General features: G+C 36.7%; 1 protein-coding gene across 1 annotated transcript; it reads left to right on the top strand.

Annotated features, from left to right (window-relative positions):
• Positions 1–382: 382 nt before the first annotated feature.
• On the top strand, positions 383–5,801 carry LOC113313084. The gene is made up of 3 exons (XM_026561808.1): positions 383–955; positions 1,107–4,010; positions 4,098–5,801. Exons 1-3 carry the CDS (start codon positions 383–385, stop codon positions 5,799–5,801), a joined length of 5,181 nt encoding a protein of 1,726 aa, XP_026417593.1.
• The last annotated feature ends 4,924 nt before the right edge of the window (positions 5,802–10,725 follow it).

Raw genomic sequence — 10,725 nt, 5'->3', positions numbered from 1 at the left:
TATCAAAGTTGGCATCTTCAAAAGTTGGCCTTATCTAACAGTGGTGTGTATCTTATTCATCTTTATCTTGTCGATCCATCGTTATCTGTTTGGGAATCATTGTTTTGGTTTTAACAAGCTGCTACCTTTATCGATCTCCGCTTCTGATGTTATCTTAATTTTTTTAGAAGCTTTGATTCCTACAACTTTTTATCTGTTCTTCCAATTTCTTAAACCTTTAGCCCATACTTATCCCTTTTACCTCTTGCCACCTCCTTTATGTTTTGTTTATAAAACCCACCTCACAACCTTCTTCTTTCTTCATACCCTCTTCTGTTTTGTTATCATCTTCTTTCTCTTTATTTTCATGGCTCGTCCCTTTTTGAATAATATTTCTCACCAAATGGAAAGTGTTTCTATCAGTGAAGAGCCTATTAGGAGAAGAGTAATTATGCATTCTAACACTGCTATCTTAGGTGGAATTAGGGATTGGCAGTTTAGTCTTGCTGGTAAGCTTTATGCTCCGGGGGTTATGTCTTGGCAGGATGCTGAACGTGCAGCTAAATTTATTTGGCCTCATCTTCGAAGACACAATCAATGGTTTGTCCAGGTGCGTGGTTTAGAACCAAATATTTTTGTTATCAAGTTTAAAATTTCAGAAGATAAAGATGCAATTTTAGTTGGTGGATCTTGGAACCTTGATGGTCATTTGATTGTTTTAAAGGATTGGAATCCCACTATGGATTATCATCTACTGGATTTTACGGTTTCTCCTTTTTGGTTAGAGTATAAATATCTTTTACCTGAATTCACCTATGCTGATATTCTTCGAATGTTTGGTATTATTGTTGGGGAAGTTAGAGTTATAGAACCAGATGGTGTGAACCCTCCTACATCCTCTAAGTATAGAGCTCTTGTTCTCATTAATGTTAACACTCCCCTTATTACTGTTATAACTACTGCTAATGTTGCTGGTGTAACTAGGTGGATTGGTTTTTTTTATGAGAAACAACCATATCGTCTTTGTCCTGAATGTAAAGTTCCTAATCATGAAGAGATTGAATGTGCTAGTATGACTCATACCCGTCATGAGATGGAACAAATTGTTCGTGGTTTTGGTTTTGTAGAGCCCATTTTGCCTCCTCAAAGGGAATCCTGAGCAAGAAGCGCAACTCTTTCTACAACATGGATCTCAGAGGCATGATAAACTACGAAAACCTATTGAACAACAGCCTAGACCCCTTGATGGTATGCGCCTTTCAATCTTCTCAGCCACTGATTCAGGTTCTGGTGCTTCCTCTTCATATCACAATCAAGCTCAGCCCTCTTCTTCTTTGAGACCATCTTATACTATGACTAGTGACGGTGTTAGTACTAGTGGTGTTAAGAAAAGATATCGTCGTACACCTATTTTGGTTATAACTTCTGAGCCGCATATTCCTGATGCTGATTTGGATGACAATGTGGTTACTTCTCAAGTGGATGATACTGTCTCTGTTGAAGATGATACCACTGCTTCAGCCATGGATACTGTTTGGGACATTGTTGCAGCCTCTGCTTATAATGCACAGAATCATACTGATGCATGGCAACAGGTGATTGTCAAAACTTATCCTTCTTTATTCATTTTTTCTTTGTTTTTTCTTTTGTTGTTTTCTTGCAATCTTTTTTTGAATTTATCTGTTATTACCGTCATGAAAATTCTTTCCTGGAACTGTCAAGGTATAGGTAACCCTCATACCCGTGATTATCTTCATTTCTGTTTGACCAACAATGACCCAGATATTTTTTTCTTGTGTGAAACCAAAGCTCAGTCTAATAATATGAGATTTTATCTTTCTAAAACTAAATATCCTCATTACTGGTTTCATCCCTCTTTGGGTCTCTCTGGAGGTATCTCTCTTGGCTGGAAAAATGGAATTGATATTGAAATCATGCATACAACCTCTAAAACTATCCATGTTATTGTCCATGCTCATGATAATAATATGGATTTCTTGATAACCTTCATGTATGGTGCTCATGATGATACAGAAAATGCTAACCAGTGGCAATATCTTATTAATATGCATTTGTTTGTTGATCTTCCTTGGGTTCTTCTAGGTGATTTAAACTTCACCATGCATGACTCCGAAACACATAGCTCTAGTGTCACTCATCCTCATCATGCTAGACATGTTAGAAATTTTGTTCAGCAACTAGGTCTCATTGACTTAGGTTACTCAAGAGCTGACACAACTTGGTCAAATCATCGTAGTGAAGATGATCATGTCTCTGCTCGTCTAGATAGAGCTTTAGTGAATAATCGCTGGATCAACCACTACACAAATGCACATTTTCAACATTTAGTACCTGTTGCTTCGGATCACAACCCGATTTTGCTACATACAGTTCCTTCTGCTACAAAACATTCTCCTTTTAAACTCTACAAGTGTTGGTTTAAAATGGATTCTTGTACTGATACTATTGCACGCAGCTGGAAGCAACGATTTTCGGGGTCTCCTTCGTTTCAGTTTTCTAGTAAATTAAAACTAACCAGAACTCAGCTGCAGATATGGAAACGACTTTCTTTTGGCAACATCGAGAATAACCTTCAAAATATTCAGAAGCAGCTACAATTTTGCTATGACCGCAATTTGCCTTCTTCTCATCCTCAAGTTAAGCATCTAAGCTCTTCCTTGCAGCAATGGCTTTTGATTCAAAAAGAGTTCTTCATGCAAAAAGCAGGTGATAAATTTCTTGAAGAAGATAGAAACACTTCTTATTTTCACTCGATAGTCAATTACAATAAGAGAATGTCAACTATCAATTCTATCCAGGGTCCCTTGGGCATTTGGTTTGATAGCAGAAGTGATATTGAAGCTATATTTACTAACCATTTTAAGAATATTTCTACTTCTTCTACGCCTCAGATTAATAACGAGATTCTGCAGCTTTTTCAACCTTGTGTTTCAGAAATACAGAACAATTGCCTTATCCAGGTGCCTCATGCTCAAGAAATAAAGGATGTGGTATTTCAAATCAAGCCTTGGGCTTCTCCGGGTAATGATGGGTTCCAAGCTGGATTTTATCAACATTGTTGGGATGTTGTTGGCACTGAGGTAATATCCATGGTTCAATACTTTTTCACTCATAAACATATGCTCAAAGCCATCAATCATACATATCAGGTTTTAATCCCTAAAATTTCAAACCCAAAAACACCTGCTGATTACAGACCCATAAGACTGTGCAATGTTAGCTATAAAATTATGTCTAAAATTTTAGCTAACCGTCTTAAACCCCTTCTTCCTGATATTATCTCCCCTACTCAAACTGCCTTTGTTGCAGGAAGACATATCCATGACAATATCATTATTGCTCATGAGATTTTGTTTAGTATGAAACGTAAAAAGATTAAGAAGGCTTTGGTTGGTTTGAAATTAGACATGTCGAAAGCTTTCGACAGGGTTGAATGGTCATTTCTGCTTTCCTTCTTTCGGCAATTGGGTTTTCATAGTGATTGGATTAGTTTAATAGATCAGTGTATTTCTACTTCAAATATTTCCATTCTTATCAATGGCAGTCCTTCTTTAACTTTTTCTCCGACTCGGGGTATTCGTCAAGGAGACCCGTTGTCTCCTTTTTTATTTCTTTTTGTCATGGAAGCATTTTCTAGACTTTTGCAGCTTAATGTGGACTCTGGTTGTCTTTCAGGGATTAGAATTAATCATCACTGCCCTTTAATTAATCATCTGTTCTTCGCGGATGATTGTTTGTTATTTTTTGAAGCTGATTCTACTCAAATGCAGCAGCTTCAACACTTGCTTCATATATTTGGACAAGCTTCAGGTCAGGTGATAAATATGCAGAAATCAACCTTATTTTTTGGCAAGCACACTTCTAATGCTCATAAGTCTAATATCATTGGTATTCTTGGTATGAAAGTTATGGGACTTGGCGAAAAATACTTGGGTATACCTCTTCTGCTGCATAGATCCAGACATAAGAACTGTCAGGGTGTTATTGATAACATGAATAATAGATTGCAGGTCTGGTAGAGCAAAATTGTGAATCAAGCAGGAAGAACTACTCAGGTTAATTCTGTTCTAAGCTCTATGGGTATGTATCAAATGCAGGTTTTCAAACTACCTGAAGCAACTCTTCAACAAATGGAAAGAATTCAGAGAAGCTATTGGTGGAACAGTTACATCAAGCCACGTTCTCAAAAGTACATTTCTTGGAGAAAGGTGTGTTTACATAAAAGGATAGGTGGTTTAGGACTTAAAAATTTATGCAACTATAACTTAGCTTTTCTTGCGAAACTAGCTTGGAAATTGTTATATAACCAAGATGCTTTATGGGCGAAGTTGTTGAAAGGTAAACATTTTCCTCATCATGACCTGCGTTTCTTCCCTCCACCGGTTAACTTAAATTCAAGTTGGATTTGGCAAAGTATCTTTATTTGGCTCGAGATTGTGTTGAAAAATGCTAAATGGCAAGTTGGTAATGGAGCTCATATCAACATCTGGACTTCTAACTGGATTCCTTCTCTGAATTCTGCTTTACAGGACTGGGGTGATTTGAATACTTCTAACTATCAGTTGGTTTCTGATCTTATAGATACTGATACTGAACAGTGGAATGTGTCACTTCTTCGCCTTCTCTTTACAGCTGATCAGGTGAACTCCATTTTAACCATTCCCATTCAGTTAGATCAAGAGGATAAATTAATCTGGCCCTTTACAACCACTGGTATTTTTACTACTGCCTCAACTTATAAGATGTTGTGTGATAAAGATATCCTAACAGATAACTCCATGGGTTTATCTCAACATTTTTGGTTATCTTTTTGGAAGTTGAAAGTACCTTACAAGTTTCAGATTTTCCTGTGGAGAGCTATTCACAATGCTATTCCAGTCAAAGCAAGAATTTTCACCCATGTGCATAATGCTGATTTACACTGTGTACTTTGCAACCACAATCAAATGGAAGATCTGGACCATCTATTACTTCATTTCCCTTTCTCTAGGGCAATATGGCAGTATTTTTTACCTCATCAGTTTCACTTTACTTTGCAACACTCTTCTCTCTTATCTTGGATTCAGACTTGGAAACTCAAAGACTCCATCATCAATATCAAGAAGTCCCCTGAGATTGTTCACTTAGCTATGTGCATCATGCATTTCATATGGAAGCTTCGATGTAGTGTTGTTTTTAACAGTACCACTCCCAACCATAACTCTGTAGTCCATCAGGTCACTTCATACATTCTCCAGCATCATCTAGGAAACACTCCTGCTAACTACAATCATCCTAATGTTCATAATAAGCTTTTACATCATAAATGGGAACCTCCTCCTTTGCATTACCTAAAAATTAATATCGATGCTTCTTATAATTCTAGTTCTTTGTTAGCTGGTATTGGAATTATAATGCGGAACTCTACAGGGGCATATGTCATGGGAAGGGGAGCCTTGAGAAGAGCTAGTAATGCTCAACAGGCCGAAGCATGGGCAATGTTGGAGGCTATGCAACTGGCAGATTCAAATGGTTGGTCTCATGTGATTTTTGAATATGATAATCTGGGAATTTGTTCTTTTCTTCAACAACAATCTTCTCTTTGTCACTGGCAGAGTATGCCTCTTCTGCGAAAATGTGTAAACATATGTACTATTAATCCTGGTTGGTCTTCTAGTTTTGTGTATAGGTCTGGTAATAAAGCTGCAGATGCAATAGCGAAGGCAGCTTATAAACATAATCTATGTGGGGATTGGTGGTTTCATCCACCTCCTTTGTTAATTCCCTACATAAATTGTGATGTATCAATTACTCATGTTTAATATAAGTTCTTTCCTTAGTTAAAAAAAAAGACTAAAGAGATAGCATTTCCGATATGTATGACTAGCTAATTTATTTGTTAATTGATTTGAAACGATTACATAGATTTTTGTTCAACGAGTATGTGGGGTGCACCCATTTGTTTATGTCTACCCACAATTTACAATTTTTGTATTTTATAAATTGGCCGTGAGTTATAATTAAAAAGGTGTCACTATCCATACACAAAAACTCCAATAAAACAAATTGTTCACAAAACCTCATTTAACATAAATTGTCTATATTACCTTTCTAGTTTAAATCACCCCAAAAAAAATAAAAATCAACCCCACCTTTAAATTTTATTATATTGTTACCACCAACAACAACCAACCACCAACAACTAGCAATACCGCCAACCGCTGCCGACCACTACCATCACCGACCGCCGTCGATCACCACCACCACCGCGCCACCACCACCACCGCCACCGACGACCACCACCACCGTCGTCGCCTCCGACCACCCTTCTAGTTTATATCTAAAAAAGTTTAATAAAATTGGACGAAAGCAAAACTCATTTTAATATACAATTATCGTATCACCAACAAGATTGGTTTCGTCGACATATCGAAAAAAGATGAAACACAATAAGATGAAACCTACAACCATCGTCAACTGGACCACCCCCATCTCCGCCACAACCACGAGCACCACAACCATCACTCCCATTACCTCTCAAGTAAAACTAGTTTCAACAAAAAAACAATCCACATGTGTCTCACCATCAAAAATTGGTTTCATAGAGATCAATATTCAACAATATGAAAAAAAATACGATGAAACCTAATTAGGTTTCATCATTTTTCCACATATTGTCATTTCACGAACACAACTTCAATGATGAAACCAAACACGACGGCTTCCAATTCAGGCCGAATAAACTAGGAAAAAACCAAATGAAACCAAAATTTGGTTTCATCATATAAGAAAGGAGAAGGAAGAAAGAAGAAAAAAATGAAACACAATATGATGAAACCTACCACCACCGTCAACTGCACCACCCCCATCGCCGCCACAACCAGTGACACCAAAACCACCACTACCATTACCCCCTCAACTAAAACTAGTTTCAACAAAAAACAATGCACATGCGTCTCACCATCAAAAATTGGTTTCATAGAGATCAATATTCGACGAAATGAAAAAAAATACGATGAAACCTAATTAAGTTTCATCATTTTTCCACATATTGTCATTTCACGAACACAACTTCAATGATGAAATCAAATACGCCGACTTCCAAGTCAGGCCGAATAAACTAGGCAAAAATCTGGTGAAACCAAAATCTGGCTTCATCATTAAAATCTTTGGTTTCATGATAGAAAATATGCAAGTTTATGATGAAACCAAATTTGGTTTCATCATAAGTTTACTGTTTTCACCAACCAAAACTGTCAGAATTTGATGAAACCAATTTTGGCTTTATCGTAAATCTTTCATTTCCCCAACACAATATTGATTTCTACGATGAAGATGTATCATCATTTTTTGGTGATGAAACATCATAAGGTGGTGGTGGTGGTGATTGTAGAGGATTAAATGAGGAGGCGGAGGTGCTGTTGGGAGCTGATATGCAAATACTGGTGTTGATTGTAGATAATAAAAGGAGGAGAAGGTGTTGTTGGTGGCCGATTTGAAGGTAAAATATTTATTTTTTCTCACTTTTTTTTCATGGGAACTCTTGAAAACAGTAAAATCCAATTTCTGCCGGCATATTAGAGTCGGCTGATGAAACGGTCAAACTCGTCCACCCGTTGGAAACTGATAGCGTATGAAAGAAAATTGATAAGTTAATCATAGTAAATATCAATAAGAATCGACCTAAGGTGTGAAAAATAAAAAACGGATACTAATTAACGATTAATAGAAAAAGGCTTTTTTCTCAAGTGTTTATTATATTAACAGATTCCAATCAGTCTCATTCCTTTTTTCCAATCCAAACACAATTATCAAGGTTGATAAGTTTAAGAAAGCCTAAATGTAAAGTTTTTATGAGGCCCTATTAAATCGTGAATAATCTTTGAGATTTAAAGAGATAAACAGAAGATGAAGAATTTGCGTTGATTATAAGTTCACCTGACTTCACACGTGCATATCGTACGGGGTAGTTGAAGCGCACGTATAATGTTCGCTCGGTGTGGGGCGTTGATTATAAGTTCTCCCCGAATGCGGGCGTTAAAACCAAACTTCTACTAGTTTCTATCTTCTTCTTGCAAACCTAACATCAAACCTAACAACAAACCTAACAACAAACCTAAGTTCTCGTCCATTCTAAAACTGCGTCAAGATAAGAAGAAGACATTTTTTTTCCTAATCTTTCCGTTCCATGAGAGGTATGTTTCTTTTCTCGTCTGTTTTCTCCATTAATATACTTTATGATTTAGTGTTAAATTGTAAATTGGGTATTATAAAGTAGGGTTTTAACGAATTGATATGAATATGGAATTGCTTAAATAAAATTGGGTATGTGTGTTTTATGTTTGTAGAGATGAATCTGTGTGTTGTATGTGAAAAAGAACATATTTGGTGTTTATGTAAATTATGTTAAACGAAGTTTTGAAATTTTCACAAACAAGTAGAAGGCCTAATTTGTGAATATATGTTTTGAAAATTTGTGGCTATGTAGAAGACCTAATTTGTATGTATGTAAATAAGGTTAAGAACAATTGTTTTTGTATTGATTTTTATTGAATTTTTTAGTGATTAATTTGAGTTTTTTTTTGGTTTATTTTGGTGTTTATGTAAATTAGATTAATAGAATTTTTGAAACTTTTACAAATAATATACAAGGTCTGTGGATTCTATAGATGGGTATTTTTCTTTTGTGAAAATATGTGGCTATGTAAATTATGTGTGTTATATATGTAGAAGATCTAATTTGTACTAGGGTTAAAAGCAATCGACTTTGAATCTCTGCTTTTGAACGAGAATTGTATGTAGTCAAAGAATTTCACCTTTAATATGGATCTTTTAAATCTTAGAGATTGTGGTAATCGTTTTTTCGAATCCATCAATCCGACTGTAGAAGTGAAGTAGTGTCAGAAACTCCTCACCAAGTGACACATGTTTAACCGCTTAGAAAAAAAATACTATAAAACAAAAGATTAACCAAAAAAAAAAAGGGTCAACGTGAAAACTTTCACTTGGGCGGTACAAAATTTGCCACGTCGTCAAAAAATTTCTTTGTTTGTTGTAAGAAAATACTCTATCACTGTACTTTTCTTCCTCTGGATTTCTCCGAAGAGTTTCATTGCTTTCAGTTCTATTTTCAATCTGGCGGAAGAAGGAGAGAGTCTATGGTGAATCTAATAAGGACAGTTGATGAAGAAGGATTTACATGTTAGAAAAAACGGCTTTGTTATACCAAATTTGCATGGACTGTGTTTTGATCTCTAGACCTATTGCCCACTACTTGTTTTTTCATTTTAATAGATAAAACAATAGTCCCACATAGACTAAAATCTAAAGAGTTTTAGACTTAAATACCATAGAATTGGCTAAAAGGGCATGGCCCTTGGGTCATTAGACTTTTGTGTGAGGGGGGAAGGCCTAGACTAGGTCAAGGTTGCCTTTCCCGTACGCGCGGTGCTTCACACAGAAGCACACACGCCGCCGTCCGTCGGTTCGACTCGGTCTCGGGTTCGGGTTCGGGTGTGGGTTCATTAGATCCTATCTTTTTGCTAAAACTTTTGGTACGTGTTTTACACACATGTAGAAGAATCTTCTTCTTTGTCTGCACATGTTTGTCTTGGATTTCTTGTCTGTACGTATTTGTTTTGGCAACACTGTTTTTAACCAACACACTGATCTAAGCCTGACAAAAGCAACATTGTTTTTAACCAAACATTACCAGTATTTCTGTCTTACACATGGTTTTGTTGCATGCATTTTTCCTCTCGTTTGTAACGTCTTAAACACTATATAAGGGAGGAGTCTTGAGCTCTTTTGAGACACAATAGAGAAACATCTCTTCTTCTGCTTTCAGAAAATAAGTTCTTATTTCTAGTTTCTCTGTTTTGAGCTTTTGCTAACACTCCCAAGTTCTAAGGGTACTCTCTTTGTATGCTACATTGAGGGGTACTATCAGTAGTTGTATCCTAGAGGTGACTCGCCAACTGCTATAGCATCTCAGCGGAGTAGCAGGCGATATTGCCTTTAGGACAGCGTACCGTATACGTGCCTCTACATTTTCTGTGCATCTCCAGCAACATCGGTTTGAGCTAAGTATCTTCTTCTCAGTTACATTATTAGTTTTATTTCCAACAATCTAAAGGCAATATCGCCTTCTTTACTATATTTTTTGTAACAACATGGGAAAGAGTACTGTAGACGAACCCCCAAAGTTTAGTGGCAAAGACTTTAAACGATGGCAGTCCAAAATGTTATTCTTCTTAAAAGACCAAAGGCTAGATAAAGTTGCCTTAGAAAGACCCTCAAGAAGGCTTCATGACCGTGGCTATGAAGATAGACTGGGTAGGTGGACTAGGAAGAATTACATGTGCAAAAACCACATTCTTAACTGTTTGGATGACTCCTTGTACGACTTTTATAATGCAAAAGAGAATTTTACTGCTTTTGATTTGTGGGAAGCCCTAGAAGAAAAATATCTTGCAGAGGATGCTGGAAGCAAGAAGTTCTTGGTAGCTAGGTTCCTGGAATATAAGATGACTGATGAAAAGCCTGTTGTAGAACAATTCGTCGAACTCCAGCTACTCATCAACGAAATTCTTGCTGAAGGAATGCATATTGATGAATCTCTACAAGTATCTGCAGTAATTGAAAAGCTACCACCCTCATGGAACGAGTACAAGAGGAGGCTGCGACACAAGAATCGCGAAATCACCATGGTGGAGCTGGGGAAAAAGATCCAGGTGGAGGAACTTC

This window comes from Papaver somniferum, chromosome 9, assembly GCF_003573695.1.
Source record: "Papaver somniferum cultivar HN1 chromosome 9, ASM357369v1, whole genome shotgun sequence".
NCBI lineage: Eukaryota > Viridiplantae > Streptophyta > Magnoliopsida > Ranunculales > Papaveraceae > Papaver > Papaver somniferum.
Note: the sequence above shows the minus strand (reverse complement) of the source record. Positions and strands in the feature narration are given on the sequence as shown.

What these genes read in the sequence shown, in the direction of transcription:
- LOC113313084 (XM_026561808.1), top strand. Translation starts at nt 383, where the DNA reads ATGGAAAGTGTTTCTATCAGTGAAGAGCCTATTAGGAGAAGAGTAATT. An exon ending in CTACTGCTAATGTTGCTGGT is followed by an intron (nt 956 to 1,106) that starts GTAACTAGGTGG and finishes TTGGTTTTGTAG; the next exon opens with AGCCCATTTTGCCTCCTCAA. An exon ending in ACATGAATAATAGATTGCAG is followed by an intron (nt 4,011 to 4,097) that starts GTCTGGTAGAGC and finishes TATCAAATGCAG; the next exon opens with GTTTTCAAACTACCTGAAGC.